At 35.4% G+C, this 20,230-nt stretch overlaps 1 protein-coding gene across 1 annotated transcript in view; it reads right to left on the bottom strand.

Annotated features, from left to right (window-relative positions):
- Positions 1–3,087: 3,087 nt before the first annotated feature.
- Positions 3,088–20,230, bottom strand: part of SLC6A15 (solute carrier family 6 member 15) — a 30,135-nt gene continuing 12,992 nt past the window's right edge. The window contains exons 4-12 of the mRNA XM_008641115.2: positions 20,034–20,160; positions 17,994–18,175; positions 16,638–16,748; positions 12,954–13,195; positions 12,656–12,848; positions 11,280–11,472; positions 8,639–8,798; positions 5,899–6,061; positions 3,088–4,458 (exon numbers count right to left, since the gene is read on the bottom strand). Of these exons, the coding sequence (XP_008639337.1) occupies positions 4,087–4,458; positions 5,899–6,061; positions 8,639–8,798; positions 11,280–11,472; positions 12,656–12,848; positions 12,954–13,195; positions 16,638–16,748; positions 17,994–18,175; positions 20,034–20,160 (1,743 nt within the window). The 3' untranslated portion in view covers positions 3,088–4,086. The remainder of the gene's footprint in view (positions 4,459–5,898; positions 6,062–8,638; positions 8,799–11,279; positions 11,473–12,655; positions 12,849–12,953; positions 13,196–16,637; positions 16,749–17,993; positions 18,176–20,033; positions 20,161–20,230) is intronic.

Raw genomic sequence — 20,230 nt, 5'->3', positions numbered from 1 at the left:
AAATACTGATTCAAGAACCTTCTGCCTGCTCTCAAGACCCAGAAGTGTACTACTTGGCAATGGGATACTGACAGTTTTCGCTTCTGACAGCATTAAAAATTTGGGGGTTTTGAAAATAAATACCTAAATATGTATGAAAGCTGCTGAAGGAACAGATTAATGAAGTTCTAAGCTTTAGCAATACCGTGATCATCCATAAGTCTTGTCTTGAGAATAAAAATACATTATTCTGCCCGTCTCAAAATTCCTGAGCATTCCATTTCACCAAGAGACATGATATATGAGCACCATCCAGTGGCAAAGAACGTAAACTACAACCTATATTTTGACTTCCACCTTTTTCCTCAAACCACGGAATCTAACTAGACATTTAGAAGTTTATATTACATTTCCTGCACCTTTTTAAAATTCATGTAACCATATTTTTTATAATTTCTCAAAGATGTGGTAGGAGTAGAAAGCTTTTTTTGAATACTCTGCATCTCAGCTGAACAGTGCAATTTGAGTCTTCCATGGTGGTTAATACAGGCAAGTATTTTCAGAGTATCTAAAATCTTTTGCAAATACATCCTTTTTTTCCCCTCTGCTATTGCTACCACAATCATTATTGATTCCTCCTTAGTATGACAAGACCACTGTTCCCCTTATGGCAGCATAAGGATCAACTAACCCATATCTGTTGCTTCCTGAGAATAGGGTTACAACTGTTCAATTTTTCCCTCCCTTTTTTCATTCTTACATCTTTTTCTTTTTTTCCCCCCATTTTCTTTTTCTTCACTGCTTGATACTCTGTAAGGTATCAATAAAATTTTGATCCATCAAAAAATACTAAAAACAGGCATCAAGACTGCATGTCTATCCCGCACTTCACAGAATTTGAGAACCTCCACTAAGAGTACAGAGGTAATGACATGGCCTTCATTTGTGCCATACTGATGGTGACTGATTCTCTTAAATTTCTGTAGCAAAATCAGATCCCACAAAGAATATTGATAAGAGGAACCTTAGGCCTTCTGAAATAATCTCATACTCATATATCACCGCTAGAACTATGTCACGTGGCAGCTGGTTATACTGTCCTTAATATTGCTATTGGGTAGCAAATTCACATGCATGCAAGTCTCAAATAAGTAGAGCCACTTCATTTTGCTGAATTTCGATAGAAAAAACCGAAAAGAAATCCTAAGACTTTCAGGCTCCAAGATGCAGGATCCAATTATATTGGAAATCTATTTTCACTTTCCACATGGATGATTTTGTTCTTAGGCCATTTCCAATTGTGTAAGACTCAATTAGGATTTTCTTTAATTTTAAGCATGACTGACTTTTGCAATGATCTTTTCCTTAAACCATCCCACTCACCCCCCCCCAAATTAATTGTAGCTATGACTGACATGACATGCAGACATTCTGGCTTTTAAGTAGACAAATATGAAACTTCTCTCTTCTGCCTTCTTTTACTGCTTTGCTCCCAAAGTTGAAGTACCAAAGCAGTGTAAATTCCCTTGGCTTTAACAGCAAATGTACATACAAACTCCTACTTTGCTTCAGTAGTTCTATCAGTAGTATGTAAGAACCTGGATGTAGCACTTTATAGTAATTACTTCTAGGTTTTTTAAATCTTCACATCTAGCTATTTTTTTGACCAGTCCTACTTCTTTAGGCTGGACAGACTGCCTTTTTAAGACCATCGTACTAAACCAGGCTAAAGAACTTCTGCACTTGAGGGTGTTTGATCATAGTTATTATCAAATTATGAACTGAACATCTGACAGTAGACAGGACATACTTTCTGGGCTTTCTCAAGCCTGAAACATTTCATGAAGCCGAGGTGAGATGTGTGAACTGGAGCTAATAGGAAGCAACCAATTAAGAACTAGTGGTTTAAATGAGTGCAAAACCTTAATACTCAATTAAAAGTGTTCAAGTAAAGAGTAAAAGGGCAGACATGTATTTCCCAGCAGAATAATCTTCAGCACTCTGCTAAAGTGGCATTAGTCCCCTTTGTGATACATTAAACAGAAGTAGCTATTGCACTGTAATAGTAAGATCTTGCTCACATTCTTTTTAAGAGCTCTTCTGCAGAAGCAAACATTTGACCATAACTTCACGTTGAAAACTAGGGTCTATGCAAGGAAAGCACCTGCAAGTACAGGAAACTCACCCATAAGAACAGAACTCTGTAGACTGGGCACAGAGGGATGCATGGCAACTACCCCGAACAGTCATTTTAGAAGCCTGATGTGGGATGATGGTGGAAGTTTGCTGCTGCTCTGCCACAGCAGCAATATTTTGTACATGCTTGCTCTGTCTCTAATGGTGATCCATTACATACATGCTAATATCACCAATACATCAAAGAAAAACCTGCTTAAATTATGCCAGCTCTACCCCATATGTTTGAATATGTGCACTGTAGAGGACTGCTTTACATGCTTTTTTATGTGTACAATTTCTAACACATGTAAAATAAGCTTGATAATTAAATATAGCTTTTTGCCAACTAATGCTACTAGTTCAACTTTCAGACCATGGAAATTATTTCAAAAGCTCTCAGAAGTAGAAATTATCTGGGATTATTCTCCTGTGACAAAAGAGTTATCCATAAGGAATTTTATCAAGTTGCTTAAGTGCTTTGGTTTAAAATTTTGCGCCTTTCCATTTATCTGACATAGCTTTTCCACACTGACATGCTCAAAACTGTACTCTTGACACAGACTCTTGAGCTTCAGAGACCTGCATTGATGAATTAATCTGGTTCTTTGATGCTGGGACAATGTAAGTGGGTTCTGCTCCTTGCTTATTAGGGGTAGCAAAGTCAGAATTTATGCCTAATTTTAAAACACTTTAAGGCAAGGAGTAGATCACATACCAGCTTCCAGAGTATCCTGACAGTTTACAGTGCTACATCAGCCCCTGTATTCACAGTAAATGGCCCTGTCTAATAGTTTATTAAGATGACTGATTTTTTGTTTTCAAGTTCTTTTAGCATCTGTATTCATCTGGTAAATGTCATTCTTTCAGATAGTCCAGATGAGGAAAAAGCAGGCTGTGTTATAATAAGTGTATTAGGATATCACAGAGAAATACCTTATCAATCTCTTTATTTGTAGGTTAAAATGTAATGCCATACAGTTCTTAACAGTTACTGACTGAAAAAAATTATCTGCATAAAACAGAAGCAAAACTGAAGGAGACTAATTAAAAAAGCCATCTTGCTTCAGCTTTTGAAACTATTACATACAGAATAATATACATATTTACATTACAAGTATATTATATAAATATAATATATATGTAATCTTGTAACCACAATAAATATCAAGGTCTTTTTTAGGCACACAGCATAGAAAAAAATGCAGAATCTGCACAATCCTTAAGATTCTTGGAGTGACTCACTCTAACATTGTTTTCACACTGAAAAAGCAAGTATTTTACACAAAATGTACAGCCACAGTTTATGCAGTCCCCAGTGAACAGGGCATCTTTGATCGCCTTCCTATAAGTCTACTCCTTGATTTTCTAATACTATTGCTCTATACAGCTATTACATAAGAAAATAGTTTGCAGGTTTGTCTTTTACTCAGCTAATAGCCTAAGTAATTATCAGTGCTAATAAAATAAGTACAGCATATCTACATAAGGTATAATACAGGTGTTTACATAAACATGGGTTTAGTGAACTACTACTGAGCTCACCACTAAGACTTGGGAGTCAACCTGAAATTCAGCAGAAAAAAAAGGATTTTCAGTGATATAACCTCAGAAATATTTTATCATTTGAGTGAGACCTGTGCTCCAGAAATAGAAAGCTTTGAATTGAGAAATTAATTAAAAAATCAAATTCTTGGCTGTGCTGGCAGATGTAGACTGCCATTGAATTCGAATGCATTTCCTTCAGTGCAAATAAAAACTCAAGAGAATTAATCCAAAGGGAGTTTTCTCAACCAGTACGTACAGTCGTAACTTTTTAAAGACTGTCACTATGAAGCACCTGAGATCGCACCCTAGTAAGTGAAGCTGAGCACTTCTCATAGCAGGGCTGTGATCAGTGAGAGAAACAAACAGCACTTTTTTTCCCTGTAGTTACAAATCAGACTCTGGCATGTCAGGCATATCTGCCATCAGGTACCCAATACCATAACGTCCATTTGGAGCAGTGTCCAGAGTCGGTGATCCAGACTGTTTTCGATATATGTTTTTGCCAAAATTTGGAGACGGCACTTCACTTGGACTCTTCCCGTGAATCAGACTTGTATTATCTCCCTCCAGATTAACAGGTTCCTTTATTATCCGACCTCTTTTGTAGGATACAGATGCCAAACTACCAGAACTGTCATCGATAAGGTTGCAACGGCGCACCATGAAGACTATTGGGACTGGCAGTAGGGCCAACACCATCAAAGATATACAGACGATCATTGCCCATGTTGGATAGCTGTGGAACTCTTCCATTGCCTGAGAAACACAACAGAAAAACTATTAATACATCTTTACCAGAAAAATAAGAAAAACCTGCAGTCTTCACTGAGGTCTGTGGTTTTCAAGCATATACTCACCTTTTTGTCACCCTGCACCCACACTGTGGGCACCACTACAGATCTCAAATTTGAAGTCATGGAGATGTAGGATTGCTATCTTTCTGCCAGTGAGCAGGACTAAAACACCACTGAACAGTTTCTGAGATGTTCAGAGCATTTTAGCAGCACACAAATCAAGATTTTCACTTTAGGCTTTGTTACATTTCTCTGTAGTTGTGCCCTGATCCATGGATGACCATAGATCCAAGGATGTCCGGAACAGACAAGTGTGCAATGGTATCTGTAACTATGCCTGGAAAATTAGCCCTTGTTCTGTAGGCTAACAGGTGGTCTAGACAGGGACCATCTCAGTTATTGCACTTTGCATAAACTTCATGTAAACTATAATGCATTTACTGGGGCACTGACTACACCCCACACCTCTACGGCATCCATGCATCACTGGCCAACAGGCTCCGCTCACCTAATTTTTATGTGGAAAGGAATGGCGTGTTTGGTATTCTAAGGTATTTCTCCTTCTAATTTTTGAGGGCAAGAATCATATGTAACAAGAGCATTTTTCTGAGAATCATGTAGCTGTCTGGATAGAGGCAGGCATACTGTCTACCTATAGGAAAGCCAACCACCTGTATTTACCCTTTACCTGTCTTTGTTGTGACTTCACCCCTGGCGAATTTGGACAAGTTTCCCGAGATTAATTTCTCTGACATTTTCTCTCTCTCCATTTTGCATAAAAAGCCCACAGAAACAGCTGAGGGCTGATGAGCCTACAATTAGCAGAACTCTTCCAATTTACCTTGACTGAATCTCTTTGAAGCCAATGCTCAGAACTGCCTTGCTGCTCAGCCTGACAAGTTCTTACCAGAGGCAGGTTTTAATACAGCTGCTACCTACACTGGGATATGTGTTCCAAAAGTGAAAAAAATTATGACATAGCTAAATTTCAATATTTAATTCCACATGAAAAGTCTGATGTGATATCTGAAATGACTTATGCGGTTATCACCTGTTTTCTTCAGTAAAATAAGACTTCATGAACATAAACAACCTCTCCCAACATTAAGAGTTTCTTCATCATACATCAACAAACTAAAAGTCACCCAAGGCATAAAGGTTTGTGTCAATCAATTATATTTTAAAGCAGAACTACTCTAAAATTAAAAAATTGTTGGTTTTACGTCAAAGCAACCTGAGATAAAAGCAACCATGTCATTATTTATACTGATTTTAATTTCTAATTGAGATTTTTTTGTCTGTTCATGTACGTCTCAAATGCTTCAGATATGATCACTATGATGATGATGGTATTATATATACATACAAACCCTACATATACACATACATACTATATACATACCGTATCTTCAATCCAAGCATTGTAACCAGGAGGACTTAATCCCATTTGGACAATGCTAGCTACCAGCAAACATGTCAATACAAATGGTGAAACATACTTCCACATGTAGTAGTAATACTGGCTTGGAGAAAAACCCAGCATATCCTTCAGGTCCTCCATAAATCTGTGAAGGGATTAAAAGGTTATTGTTAATGCACACACTGAGATTTTCAGCGCTATAGTCGACAGCACCTAACTTGAGGGAATCAACACACTGGAAAAATGCATATATAGAAATAGCTGTACTTTAAGCTACTGATGGGCTGAAAAATAGAGTTCATACTACTAGCTCAGACCAGATGAACAAAAGGAATCGCTGCACAGTGCAGTGACTTAGTAAGCTGCTTGCTGGACTGTGCTGAAGATATTTAAACTCACTTTTCATTTATATTCCTTCTTACATTTTCTTGTATTGACTGCTGGGTTGTTTACCAGCACATCTTACAGATTGTGCAATATTAATTTTGAACCCACACATGTGCTGCAGTCTAAAAAACCAACTTTATGCATAAGCTATGGTTTGCATCATATAAGCTGCTGAAATGAAACTTCGCCAAGCTATAAAACTGCCTCCTTGTTCCTCAAAATTTTAAGTTATGACATGAACAAAACTCCTATTTTTGTTCTCATGATGAAGTTCCAGAGCCAGTAGAAACACAGAATGCTTTCAGAAATAATTCTTTTGGAGTGTGCACAAGCAATGATTGTTTTAACTCCCTTGTGGTCCCACTCCCTTTTGAAATGTGCATCTCAAAAAAGCTCTTAGACCAGTAAGTACGTTTTCAAAGCAGTTACACATGTGAAGCTTCTGCCATGTAAACTCTCAGAAAAAAAAAAATAACTGCACCGCTTGAGGCATTCTATTGTTTGTTGACAGTGAAATAAAACACATCATTAAAAAAGAAGCTGGATTTACAAATGGATTGTGCCCTCTATAGATAGCGTTTTCTTTCTGAGATCTCCAGTTCTTCTTCCAGTTGAACACGAATCTTATCTTTACTTCAAAGTCTTCCATTGTCTCCATCCTACTAATCCTCTTCTAAAAGTCTCCTTTAGGCTCAAGTGCCTTATAGCACTGATCCCAGAGGAGGAGATTTTCCTTCTTGGCTACAGAGATTCCCACGTTACCTTTTTTTTATCCCTTTGGATGCTATGCTTTGGTTTACTACTATCTTATCAAAGACTTTTTATCTAATAAGACATTTATATGGAATTTCATCTACAAGGAACCCTTGGTACTATCACAGCCAATGGCAACCTGAGGCTGTTGATCCTGACAGTTTTTGCAAACTGAATTGCTAGGTTCCTGAAGGATATTCTGGAGAAACATACATCAGAAGAAATATCAGGAGTACTCCAGAGGGAGTACTTGGGTGGTCATTACGAATGAGAACTTTAGCTGTTAACTTTTCACTGTATCCTGTCAGAATCCCTTCTGAAAACATGAATGGCCTGCACTGTGAATCGTAAGTAAAGGATTACAATATTTCAGCTATGCCTAAACATCAACTTCCTCACAGGAAGCTGCTAACGTTTGGCATGACTACCTCCATTCACAGTGGAGCTCGGACATCACCAACCTTATAACCAGGTCATCTGTTTTATCTTTTGGTTGCATGTGTAAAATAATCTACATGGTGTTTTTATATCTAAGTGATCAATTGTAGGATTATATATGTGGTCCAAGTTGGAATTCTCCCTTAATGAGCAAGTAGGCCAAGCACTACCTGCACAGACCAAAAACAATGTCTGGAAACTATAAAACTAAATTTTCTTCTTATAGTTTTGTTTCATTGTGACAAAGGATTGGCTGATTACTCAGATCAAACAAGTGAAAAGTCAATTGAAACCACACCCATTCTATGTCACACTTTTTCTCCATGCAAAGGAATCACAGATGCTTTAACTACTTCAGCATGTTAGTACAGCAGGCTCTGTTTGACCTGCAGAGGGCATGAGTTATTTTTGATCCAAACTCTTCTACTCCTTAAGTGTGGCACATACTGATCTCGTTTACTGAACACATTCTGCTGATTTTGGTTATAAAATGAATTAAACAAAAAAAAAAAAAAAAAAGGAAAAAAGCAAGAGGGACTTATAGCCACTCCTCTTCACCCATCACCAATACGTCACTTTACGTCATTGTCAACTGTCAATTCCAAATAAGCTTTGACCCTGTTTTGCTATCATCTCCTCTCACAACTGATGCAAAGAACAATTGCTACAACACCCCAAACTAAATTTAGTTCATAAATAGAAATTTTTTCTTTTTACTTCCATTAGAGTTTGCTTTGTTCCTTTCTCAGCCTGCCTAGAACACTGCATTGAAATACTCACACTCATCTGCTGATTAGACCATGGTTATTCTTGAAATCTTTATGTCTTTGTTGCTACAAATTCCCTATACTTTCATATCCATTCTCCTTTCTAATTCTCTAATTTTGTTTCTTTTACAGTATTCTCCTCTTTTTGGACCTGTTATACTCATTCTCTGGGTTTCAGTACACTGTCCTGATGTAGTGTATCTTGCTCCAATCCTGCTCCTAGTAACAGACTAGATTCTTGACCAGATTGACACGCTTTCTACTTACTTGTATTTCTGTGTATATTGAGCATGCTTCATACAGGATAATTAAAACAGTAATAATTATTGTAATGAATAGTGTTGATAAGGACAGGGAGATACATTTCCTTCACTTACTTGTCTATTCCATAAATTCGTATGACTGCAACATTCTCCAAAATGACCACGATAAGCAGGGGCAGAGTAGCTGAGTAGTCATCAAACATTGTCACAAAATAATTTCCAGAGCGCTGCACAAAGATCAGGCCAATAAAAAATGCTACCAAGCAGCAGATGACTGGAATAAAGGACAGCAATGTGAGCAATAACTACAACAAAGTTCCCAGACAAAGAGGAACTAACGCATTATTTCATATAAGTAACATCGATAACATTTTACTTTTTAGGTGGTCTCAATTCTAAGAATATTAGGAATCCCACCTCTTTCCTACAAAATGGAAAAGTTATGAAATTAGAATTACTAGAATTTCCATATTACAGCAGTCCTGATTAAGCAGCAGAGATTAATCAAGTGACTATTTCTGTAATAATAAATGTAATGTGAATGCAAGGGTAAAATCAACTGGTGGGGAAAACATCATACATCATGTTAACTGGTCACCAGTTCACTATTTGGAATTCAGAAGTGAACAGAACTTAGAAGTGAAAACAAAGGGAAAAAAATAAAATGAAGAAGTTTCATAGACTTCCCCTAAAACATAATTCCCTGCATGAAATCCTATTAGGATCTGTCTAAATGTATTTGTACATTAAGCAACATTTCTGTCCCTTCTTTAGGAACAACCCAAAATGTATTTCTGGAAAGGTTGATCCTGTGTAATGGATCTCAATATAATTTTCTCCAACTAAATTTGTCAGTAACAGGACTTAATGCTTAAGTAGACATAAATTAAGTCAATTTTCAATAAATTGTGAAATCAATTTTAGGCTAAGCATCAGTAAGACTGATTCTTCCAGTTAAAGTGCCCTTTTTTTTTTCTCACAGGGAACTTAGGCTAAGGATGCACCTAAGTACTCCAAAATTAGGTGAAAATTACCTGGGTCAAAATATAAAATATCTTTATAGAATACACCCATTGGATGAATCCAAGATAATCAATTATTGCTGATTATAGTACTGAAAGTAAGACAATGACACTGTTACAAATACTGTGGTAGAAGACTTATCACTTTTTTGAACCTTGTGGGAACTGTTACTGGAATGACTGTCTGAACTTTACACCTCTCTGCACAATGTTGTTGAACACAAAATAACTTTAACTATTTGAGCTGGTTCCCCTGAACTCAAAAGGGAGTTAACTGGAACCAAAGAGTTGCAAAAGTGCTTACAATTCTAAATTGTAAATGTAGGAGATTTTTGTCCTGTAAGCACAAAACCTATTGCAGCCATAATTCTTGTTAAATGCCGCCAATACTGCATGAAAAATGATCCAGATATTTCATTCCTGTAAGTTAATTATACAACTTGATAAAGTGTTTTTAATCTTTTGAGTACAACTGAGTTTAGCTAAAATCATGCATGCATACCACTTTAAAAAATTACAAGAGAAAGGCAGTTCTTGAATATTCCTTTATCTTAATTTTTTTTTGGTCAAACAGAGTAACAAGGAATTACTGTAAAATGCTCCATTACTCCTGTGTAATGACTATGTATCATGGTATTTGCATACATACTTAGGAAGAACAGCTAATTTCTAACTCTTGCAGCAATAATTTAATACCTTATTATAAAAAAAACCCCAAAAGACCACCAATTCAGGACTTCCAAAAAATCAGCTGATTTATCTTTCTGAAGAATTTGATTTTTCTAGTCAATCAAATATTACTAAAAAAGGTATATTCTAATATTATATTCAAATATTATCTAAGAAAGGTAAGGAAAGCAGTTGGGAAAAAAAGAAGTGCTCTGCTGCATTAGGGGTTAACTCTTATAAAATGCATTATTGTTTCTCTCACAGAGTTCATTATTTCCTTCATAGAATTAGATAATATTAAAGCACCTTTTTAATGTTTTTTTTATTTTCTATCCCACTTTTCACAGGCATTAATATGAAATCTGAATTTGTGCATAACACATCATGTCCTTTGCAGCTGTCCTGAAGGTTTTCAGAAACCTAACTTTCACACTTTTGCTGGTGTTTTATATAAAAAAGAGAAATCCCTACAAGTCAGAACTACATAAACATGCCATACCTCAATTAACTTTGGGCATTTAAGTAATAAAAAAACCCCAAATAAAACAACTAGACATCTTGTTTAAGACTTTATAAACATTTAACAGGGAAAAATATGTTTCTCTAGAGAGTAACTGTACGGATTTTAGCATAATAAAAATTTCATCATAAATTAGGATTTCGTTTGGCCTACTTAAGAATAATTTGTAGTAATTTGCAATGTATTTTCATTCTTTCCTTTTGCTTTGTTTCTCCAATGTGTGACACAGGCTGGAATAGAAAGTATTCCAGAAGAGCCCAAAAGGACTGACCATACAGAAACTTGTAACAGAAATTAGTCCTCCATTAAAATTTAAGTTTTAGAGTGTTTATGCTACTATAACATTCCGGAAAAGGTTTTACTGGCAGATATTAATGTGCCTGTGCATAGAAGTACAGTCTGGAATGCAGTGATTTACTGCTCTGTAAAATACTCTGTAAACTTTCATGTCAAAAAAAAGAAAAAGAAATAAAAAAAAGAATTCATACTGTCAAAAAAATTCAGCTTACTGCTCTATGGAGAAAAGAAAGTTTGTGTAACTCACCAGTAAGAATTTCTTTCCTGACTTTGAAGGTATCAACAATGGGTGTGATAATGCCTTCTATGGTTCCAAACATACTTCCAAGTCCCAAATTTACTAACATGAGAAAGAACATAACTGACCAGAAGGGAGAAGCAGGGAAGTGGGTCATTGCTTCTGTAAATGCAATAAAAGCTAAACCAGTTCCTTGAACTGCCTGTCAATGAGAAAAAAAACATTCTGTCATTATTCATGAATTTGTTTTTAATTTTTTTTGGTAGTGTGACAGCCTGACAAGTCTGACTTCGTGTTCATGCAGTGTCACTGATTACATCTTGAAGGCAGAGTGGGAAGTTGCTATCTAATATGCAATTCTTCCAATTAATACGATTTACTGAAACATGAGAATTTATTAGCTGATTGACATTAACACAATTCTTTCACATAATCACAGATTACTAGGTTTGAAGGTGTCTCAAGGATCATCTGGTCCAAACTTTCTTGGCAAAACCAGTCTAGAATGATGGCCTAGCACCCTGTACAGCTGAATCTTAAGTGTCCAGTGTTGTGGAAACCATCCATTCCACAGAGAGATTAGTCCAATGGCTGATTGCTCTCATTACGAAAAATTTTCCTCTCATGTCCAATCAGAACTTCCTTCTCTCTTTCACTGATAATTTTGCATGAGAGCTACTATACAGGACTAGTACAAAATATACTCTGTTTTCTCCAGTAAGCATACACAGGATTTAATTTCTATACTTTTGTTTCAAATTTAAACAGTGGGAATAGTGTAGAAACTTTTGAAGTCTAAGTCACCAATTTTATATTTTATCTTCAGATCCTGGTGCAACTATATAGAAGTCAGTGTTTCAATCTACAATTGACTCCCTAAAGCTATAATTTCTGCTATATATTTCATTTACTGTAACATTTCAAAACAGGATGATACTCATTAAACAACTACCTAATAAGTAAAGAATAATTTTTTACTTTCAGCAAAGTAGTATTTTTATCTAATAATTGTATCTTAGCATTAGAATATATTGCAATCTGAGATAATGAATAGGTAACACCTCTGTTTAGTCTTTGGAAAAACCATCATGCTCAATTCTTCTAAAAAACAGAGCTTTAAAAACTTATCACCTCCTGAGAAGAGTGATATAATGATCAAAATATATTATAAATCAGTGAAGACTATGTTAAGACACCAGACCCAAAAGTCCTCAAGTGAGCTGGAATGCAACCATGTTTTCATCCAGGTCTTTATAGGTGCACGGCTCACAGGTATGCTGCACTGATACTCTGTGTACACAGGTACACTTCACAGTACAACTTGTTTCAGGCTTACAAATACCCATCTGTTCATAATCTCTGTATTCAAGACTGAATGACATTACCTTGTCAAGTTCATCTTCTATTTGACAAGATTTCAGACCAAGAGAATCAAACTCTTCTTCTTTAACTTTCTGTATAATGTCATAAACTAAATTATAATCTTCTGCTGTAATGCTTGAGAAATTGATATGATGTGGGATCATATCCTGGCTGAGATTGCCCATTTTCAAAAGTTTTAAAATCTTCTCTGAATTTCTGTAAAACACAATAAAACAGAGAGATCAAAGTCAGTGATCTGTGTTAGCTCAGAAATAAAATAAAGCATAAAAATAATTTAAAAAAATAAACAGATATTCGTACTGGATAACACATTTTTCATTTATGATATTAGCTTTGAAGCCCAGCACTGCAAACACCACCAAAGTTGCCAGCACAGAAGTGAAAAAATTGATGAAGGACACCAGTACAGCATCAAAATGGCAGTTGTTGTCTCTCTTGTTGTAGCTTGAAAAGGCAATGACTCCACCAAATCCAAGCCCTAAGGCAAAGAACACCTGAGTAGCAGCTTCTCTCCAGACCTTGGGCTCCAGCATTATTTCAAGCTGTTTGAAATTAGATATAATATATGTCAGCTATAAATTGCATTTCTATTATATGAAAAAACAACAGAAAAAACCCTACATCATAAAACCCTAATACTCCACCACAAATGTATTTTCATTATGATAAAATGAAAGCTGAATACGACACCTGAAGTTGGCAAACTTATGGGCCAGAATTTCTATGTATTTTATATTATCTAAACATCAAAGAGAAACATGCTTGCTATACAGTATGTTCCCAACAATAAGACACTACTGGAGCTATGTAACTGAAATAGTAGCTAGTTATGCTGAGAAATAAGAGAACTTTTTTTTTTTACAGTATTAACTATCTTTTATTTACAGTATATGTACTGACTTCTGTTAGACTTAAGATGTCTTTTAGATTGACCAACCCTCTTAATAAATGCAATGAGTATGATTAAAGCTGCTTTGTTGTTACTTTTAAAACAAACAAAAAAGGTGAACATGAGATATACATGCTTATATGGAATTCTATTACATGCAAATATGTAAAGCAAAATGACATATATGATATGAACGCTGGCCACCACAAGCTGTATAGTCCATGAATCAAATCTCTAAAGTCAGATGCCTTGAACTTAAGCCTATGTTAAATAGGTCATGTATTTCAGGGGCAGCTATGCCTTTTATCAAAAAATTGAACTGTATTGCGCCTTCAAAAAAATAACTTTGTTACAAAGTTATGAGTCATCATCTGTCTAGCTCAAATTCTTCTAGATACTGAATCACAAAAAAGAAGTAAGGAAGTACATGTCAAATTTAAACATTAGATTTTCTGAAGCTGATTCAGGGCCTCCATTAAAGAATGTAATTTTTATTTTTTTTAAGCCCTAGGTTTATTCATAAAATTAAAACAAAAAAGCATCAGCAAAGATGCAAGCATTATTAGACTGACTGTCTTACGCTGAGAAGAAATAAATCTGCCATTGTTATAACATTTTGAATAAAATGTCAGTTTCCCATGAAGGTAGAATATTTATTACAGATAAGTAGCAGAGAGCTTCTTTATTCACTAATATATAGCTGAAATACAATGTAATTGGGAAAAGCAAAGGTGTTTATGACAATAAATTTATTCCTGACTCACAATTTTGATTATAATTACAATGCACAAGTAGCTATTGCACGCAGGTCAACCTCTGTATCACATGGTCATGCCACAGCTTTCCCACCAGAGGGAGATCGAGGAACATTCTTAACTGTACCAAATCCATAAATGCTTGAAATATCAAAACACTTCTCGCTTTCTACAATGTATCATTTGGTACCATCAAAAGCAATGCGTTCGTCAATACACATGGCCCAGACTTCCAAAATAAACTTGCAATTGATTTGCTGCTAGGTATCTCTGTACTTCAGCTTCATATAATCCTATACTTTAATTGCAGTAGTTGATTTAAGTGGGCTTTTCATATACCTTTCTTTAGGTTTTCCATAAAGTTTCTTATTTAGAATCTCTGCTTTGTTCAACAACCATGCCAAACAGAGAAATACTCCCCTTCTACATTAGTCCTGCACTCTCCTACCTGCACCAATGTGTGCTAGTCCTCTCCCATGCTGGCATAACTCTTACGGCAATTTGCTGAGATCATCTGTGCTCCAAATGTAGTCATTTGCTCAGCTAATTGGGCTGAAAAGATGTTTTTCCCTCCCCTCTCACATCTATCTACCTGAATAATTTTCATGCTAGATTGGTTTAGCATTCCTTTTTATAGCTTATATATGGCTGCCCATATAAAGTGCTAGCACAGTGGAGCAAACGAAACAACAGGTGGGGTAGTCTAAATTTCTTCAGGTAGTCTCATATGAACCTACAGTCCAAGTTAGTGCTCAAGTACAAAAAATGATAATGGAAATACTTTTTAAGGTTTATATTCACATATAATACATGTGACATACAGGTCTCCTAACTTCAAATTTAAATCACACCTTAAATTTTGATACAGAACTGGAAACTGGCAGAATAAATTAAGAACAATTTTTTGTTTGATATCATTTATCTGAACAGTTGAAACAATTGTATAATTAAGTATAACATAACTGTACAGTAAGCATCAGCTGCAATTTATTTTAAGTCTAACTCAGATGAAGTAGTGAGTACTGAAGAGGTGTTGGTATCCAAGGGGAGTTTTTCTATTTATTTTCCCTCAGTAGCTAGTGGTACTTCTCCAGTCAAAGAAAGTATTAACACTGCGGTCGAGAAACCAAATTATATCTTATAGAGGTCTGTATTTCACCTCTGCTTTAGACTTTCTCTTGTTAGTAGGGACTACATTTCTCTCTTTCTCGGGTTTCCCAAATTTGCCTGAGCAGCCTGCAAGTTCCTGCACAAGCACTACTCTCTAAAGCAGTGACAGTGAGTGAAGTGGAACGTGACTGCATCAATGTGAGAGCTGAAAAAGGTCATTTTTATAGGATGACAGCTCTCCAGACTCAAAACACCTGGAATCAAAACAACTGACAACACCCTGTCATCTGGCATTAGCCACTATGTGCATTGATTTTGATTATTTTATTATTTAGCTTCAATTTTTGAAATAATGGTCCTGTTCTTCTTAACTGTATTATGAAGGGGACTTGCTGGAAAGTCAATTTCACAATACAATATGAAGCCCAGCATTATACAGTCCTGAGTATGGCTCTGACTATTCAAACATGCTGTTCCTATAGTACAGATGTAGCTGTGAGCATTCGAGATAGGTGTGGGTAGAATTTAGACCTTCAAGCTAAACAGTGATTCATAACATCCCTTAGCACCTCCGTAGTTAGAAAATCTAAAGCTGTGTAAGGCACATTGCTGGTAAAAACACTGGCAGCAAAAAATGTATGCTCAGAACTTCTGCTATCTTGTCACATCATAAGAAAATGGGTAAGGAAAGCTGAGTGGAGAGTGCTTACACTACTTTACTATTAAACACAGGTCTCCTGTACTTCGGGCTACTATGTAAACAGCTTTAGTTTATTTCTAGAAGGGAAGAAAAAGAATCTTCTTTTTCAAAAGGGACAAGATAATTATTTATGCCATGACAGTTCAAAGTGAGGCACTGACATCCCAGAACTAGAAATTTCAGTATTAGGAAATGGCAAGATTGAAGATTCACTTCTATTTTCAGTATTTAGAGCTCTCTGAACATCCTGAATCCTCTAAATTGCACTCTCAGTTGCTCAGCTTTCTAGAGGTGTAAAACTCTGGGAACCCTCACCTAAGGGAGGTAACTCTACAGACCCTTGGAACACCTAGAGCCTTTGGACTTTAGGGCTTGGTATTGCGCCACTGAGGTAAAGAACAATTTTGCAATTTAAGCAACAGAAAAGCAGCCAAATGTTCTATGAAGACAATAAGTTTAAATGAGAACATTCATAAATGGCCAAATTGCCACTGAAACTTTAACACTCTGCAAACAAATTAAGTACATACCTTAGGGGTGAACATGTGACGAATTCCATCCACTGACCCATTAAGGAGCAGTCCTCTGATCAGAAAGCATAAAAGTACCACATATGGAAAAAGGGAACTAAAATACATGATCTGAAATATAAGAAGGTAAGAAAAAATGTAACGTGACATTTAACATGGACTTTCCATTCAATAGCTTCATTCACTACTCAGTATCCTTTGGATATATGACTGAATTGATAATCATATGTCCTAAGAAATATGCAGAACACTTCCCATTCCCCGTGTCTCTGCAGAAGAAAGCAAAATCACATGATTGCAGAAGAAATTAAATTCTGTACTGTACAAAAACAATACAACTGCCTGATGTACTTATCATTAACTGATAAAGAACCACCAGACTTCCAGGGAAATTCAGTATGATTTCAATGAGATGACAACAAAGACAGAAGTAAACTGTGGCAGAAATGCCTCTCTTTACAAAAGCACTTTGGCTGGGTATGGCAAAGGTATGCAGCATGAATAGTAACTCATTTTGTCTTCAGAAGGAAAGGGGACAAGAATCAATAGAAAGTACATAATCAATGAATTCAATCAATAGGTAATGCTTACTGTCAAAACAACAAAAAATAGTAATCAAATCTGATCTTTCATTACCCATCACTGAAAAGAAAATTTATTCTATAAAGTTTAGTAAAATGATTCACTAGTTAAACTTGATACTTTTTTCTTTAACTGAAATGCTCTAAGGATGTCACAGAAATTGCCATGTCAGAGCCAAACTTTTTAATAGCAAAGAATTTTGTTATTAGAACGAATTATTTTTCCTCTGAAAATCCCACTGAGATCAACAGATCTAGCAAATCTTTCACCAGCTAATCCAGCTGGCTGCATGCAAAGGAAAGAAGACAACAGTACTCAGATGCAAAGGGATGGTAAGTGATTAGTCAAAAGAAACAATCCAGAAACCTGGAAAGCAGCTATGTTAAAGACAGAAGCATGCATATGCAGGTGCACTGCAGTCATACTGTGAGTACACATGGAAACCTATTTCCTTAAACACTCAAAACACACAGACTTATGCTGCACAATAAAGCTGAGGAACAGTTACATGCAACAATTATGCTGATGAGAAGTAAAATGATTCTTCAGATCTCAATTCCCACTAAATTAGCACCATTTCCAATAAAATTGCTAAAATTTTAATGCTTAACTACTAACATTCCTCTGCTTGAGATAATACAAATACAGAGGTGAGTCACAGCACTTAACCTGCTCCTACAGATTTCATGAATGTAAACAGAGGGTTTGGGGAAGAGAAATGTCCTGAAATGCTTCAAAGTAAAACAATGTCATGCAGGTAAATAGTATACTCACTTTGCCTGAAGACTGAATGCCTTTGATCATGGCTAAGCATACCATGACCCAGGCAGCCAGCAAGCAGATAGTCATCTTCCAATTTAAACCCCCACTCTCTGACAGAGAGCTGGAAATATTCAGTGCTTCTCTGTACCAGTAATAAGTGGTTGCAGAACTTTTTTCACACTCTGGCTCCACAACTGTCAAAGAGATGTTAGCAAGTAAAGAATGGGTTCAGGAGAGATATTTCACTGCAGTGTTCTACCACTTCTAAATATTTCTAATTGTGCCATCACCATTTATTAAGAAACTAAACTCAAAAAATAGTCTTAAGACATTGTCTAAAAGAAAAAGTGACTGCTATCAGTGAAAGCTTCTGGCTATATCTTTTAAAACACCCTTTTGGGATAATGTATTCCTCAGCATTATGGTTAATCCTGCTCCAAGGCAGAATTTATTTCTCACTTTAGAACTAAATAGTAGGCAGGCTTAAATGAAGACATACATTCCATTTATCACACATAAGACTGCATTATCTGCATGTGATACCATGAATTGCACACTATGAAAACCATCTCTGCAATGAACACAAATTTGAAGACAAATGTAAAACAAATTGTCGATTGTGTCCACTTTGATATGACACTGAAATAAAAAGAGACTTAATTACTATTATAAACAATAAAATAATAGCGTAATGATACCAAAGTTATGAGAAAAGGAAATAAATGGTTCCTACACAGATACGTTTAATGAAAGTTGCTATGTATATTCCAGAAATGATTCTTTTGATTATACTGTAATTCTGTTATACTCATGTTACCAAAGAGTTTAAGAAATTACCTAGACATATAACACATAAATAGAAAGATTCCTTCAGAGAAAATATTTACTTAAGTTCTTTATAAATTATTTATACCTGACAATCAACTACATATGTAAGCTAGGCCCTGAATCAAGATAATTAATGGAAAAAAATGGAAAAATATGCTATTTCTAAGAAACCTAGCACAGATGCCAGATCTTCACTGAAATAATCTATTAAAATGTTAAGATATTATCAAATATAAACATTTTCTTTTTTTAAACTTCGTTCAAATGGCTTCTGCTGAAGCTGGGCGGACACACTGTGTCTTATTTAGGCAGGATAAGAGTACATAAACAATCACTGTTGCTTGATTAATGGACAATACCTTATGAAATACAATACATTTGACTGTGTCAACATTCAAAAGTACTGACTATTTCTGTATAATAACTGAAGCAAGCAACTCTGGAAAAGACACTGTGATAAGGTACAACTTTTCAAATGTCCCTGGTTGTTCTTTATTCAAGTGGCAAATAAACCCACAAAAGATAATGAAAGAAAATTTAGAATCTGGAAAAAAAAGAAATTAAAAAAAGAAATAATACACATTTCAATAGCAATAATAATGCAAAATGCATACTGTTACAAGATAAACAAATCCAAAGGATAAGGCACTTTTCATGCTGTTATAAAATATGTCCATAAGAGATCATCTCATTACAGCAAAAATCCAATGACTGATTATCTCATTTCTATTAATTTACAAAGAAAACAGTGCTTTTATCACTTGCATTTCACTGATATTTACAGTTTTCCATTTTCCCCTTTCTTAGTAAGCCAACAACTTTGTGCCAGGAAGTACCCTACTAATTGAAATGTAAAAATATTCCTCTTTCACCTTTGTTTTTCATCAAGTAAGTGTAAAAGGCAGTATCAACACCAGAAAAAAAGAAATAAGTTTTTTCTGCAACACACCAAATAGCATTCTCCTAATTTCACTACTCTTTAAAATGCTGTTGACAGTGATGCTTCTTTCCAAATATAGTGTATTTGTCTTAGATTAATCTTCTGTTGTATTTTTTCAAGTATTATAACATGACATCTTATTAAGATAGAAAACCAGTTTCGCCTAGAACACTTTTGCACACAAATATCTTTTTGAATTGTATTTTGCCTCCTTTTTGTTTGAAAATCTCAAATTTTACATATTTTATATGATTTTTAAGAACCTTATGTTAACACAGACTTACAGGTATGAGATGCATTTTTAACTAAAGGACATTGGTCCCATGGTAACGGATGCTGAAAAGACTGGGAAAAGTAAAACAGGCTCCATCCAATAATGACATTGTAGTACAGGGCCACAAAGAAGCATACCTAATAAAAAGGAAAAAAAAGCAACCAAAAAGTTACATTTATGAAGTAAATAAAAAAAATCCCTGCTGAA

The sequence above is a fragment of the Corvus brachyrhynchos genome, unplaced genomic scaffold, assembly GCF_000691975.1.
Source record: "Corvus brachyrhynchos isolate BGI_N302 unplaced genomic scaffold, ASM69197v1 scaffold9, whole genome shotgun sequence".
NCBI lineage: Eukaryota > Metazoa > Chordata > Aves > Passeriformes > Corvidae > Corvus > Corvus brachyrhynchos.
This window is presented reverse-complemented; position numbering and strand designations above follow the sequence as displayed.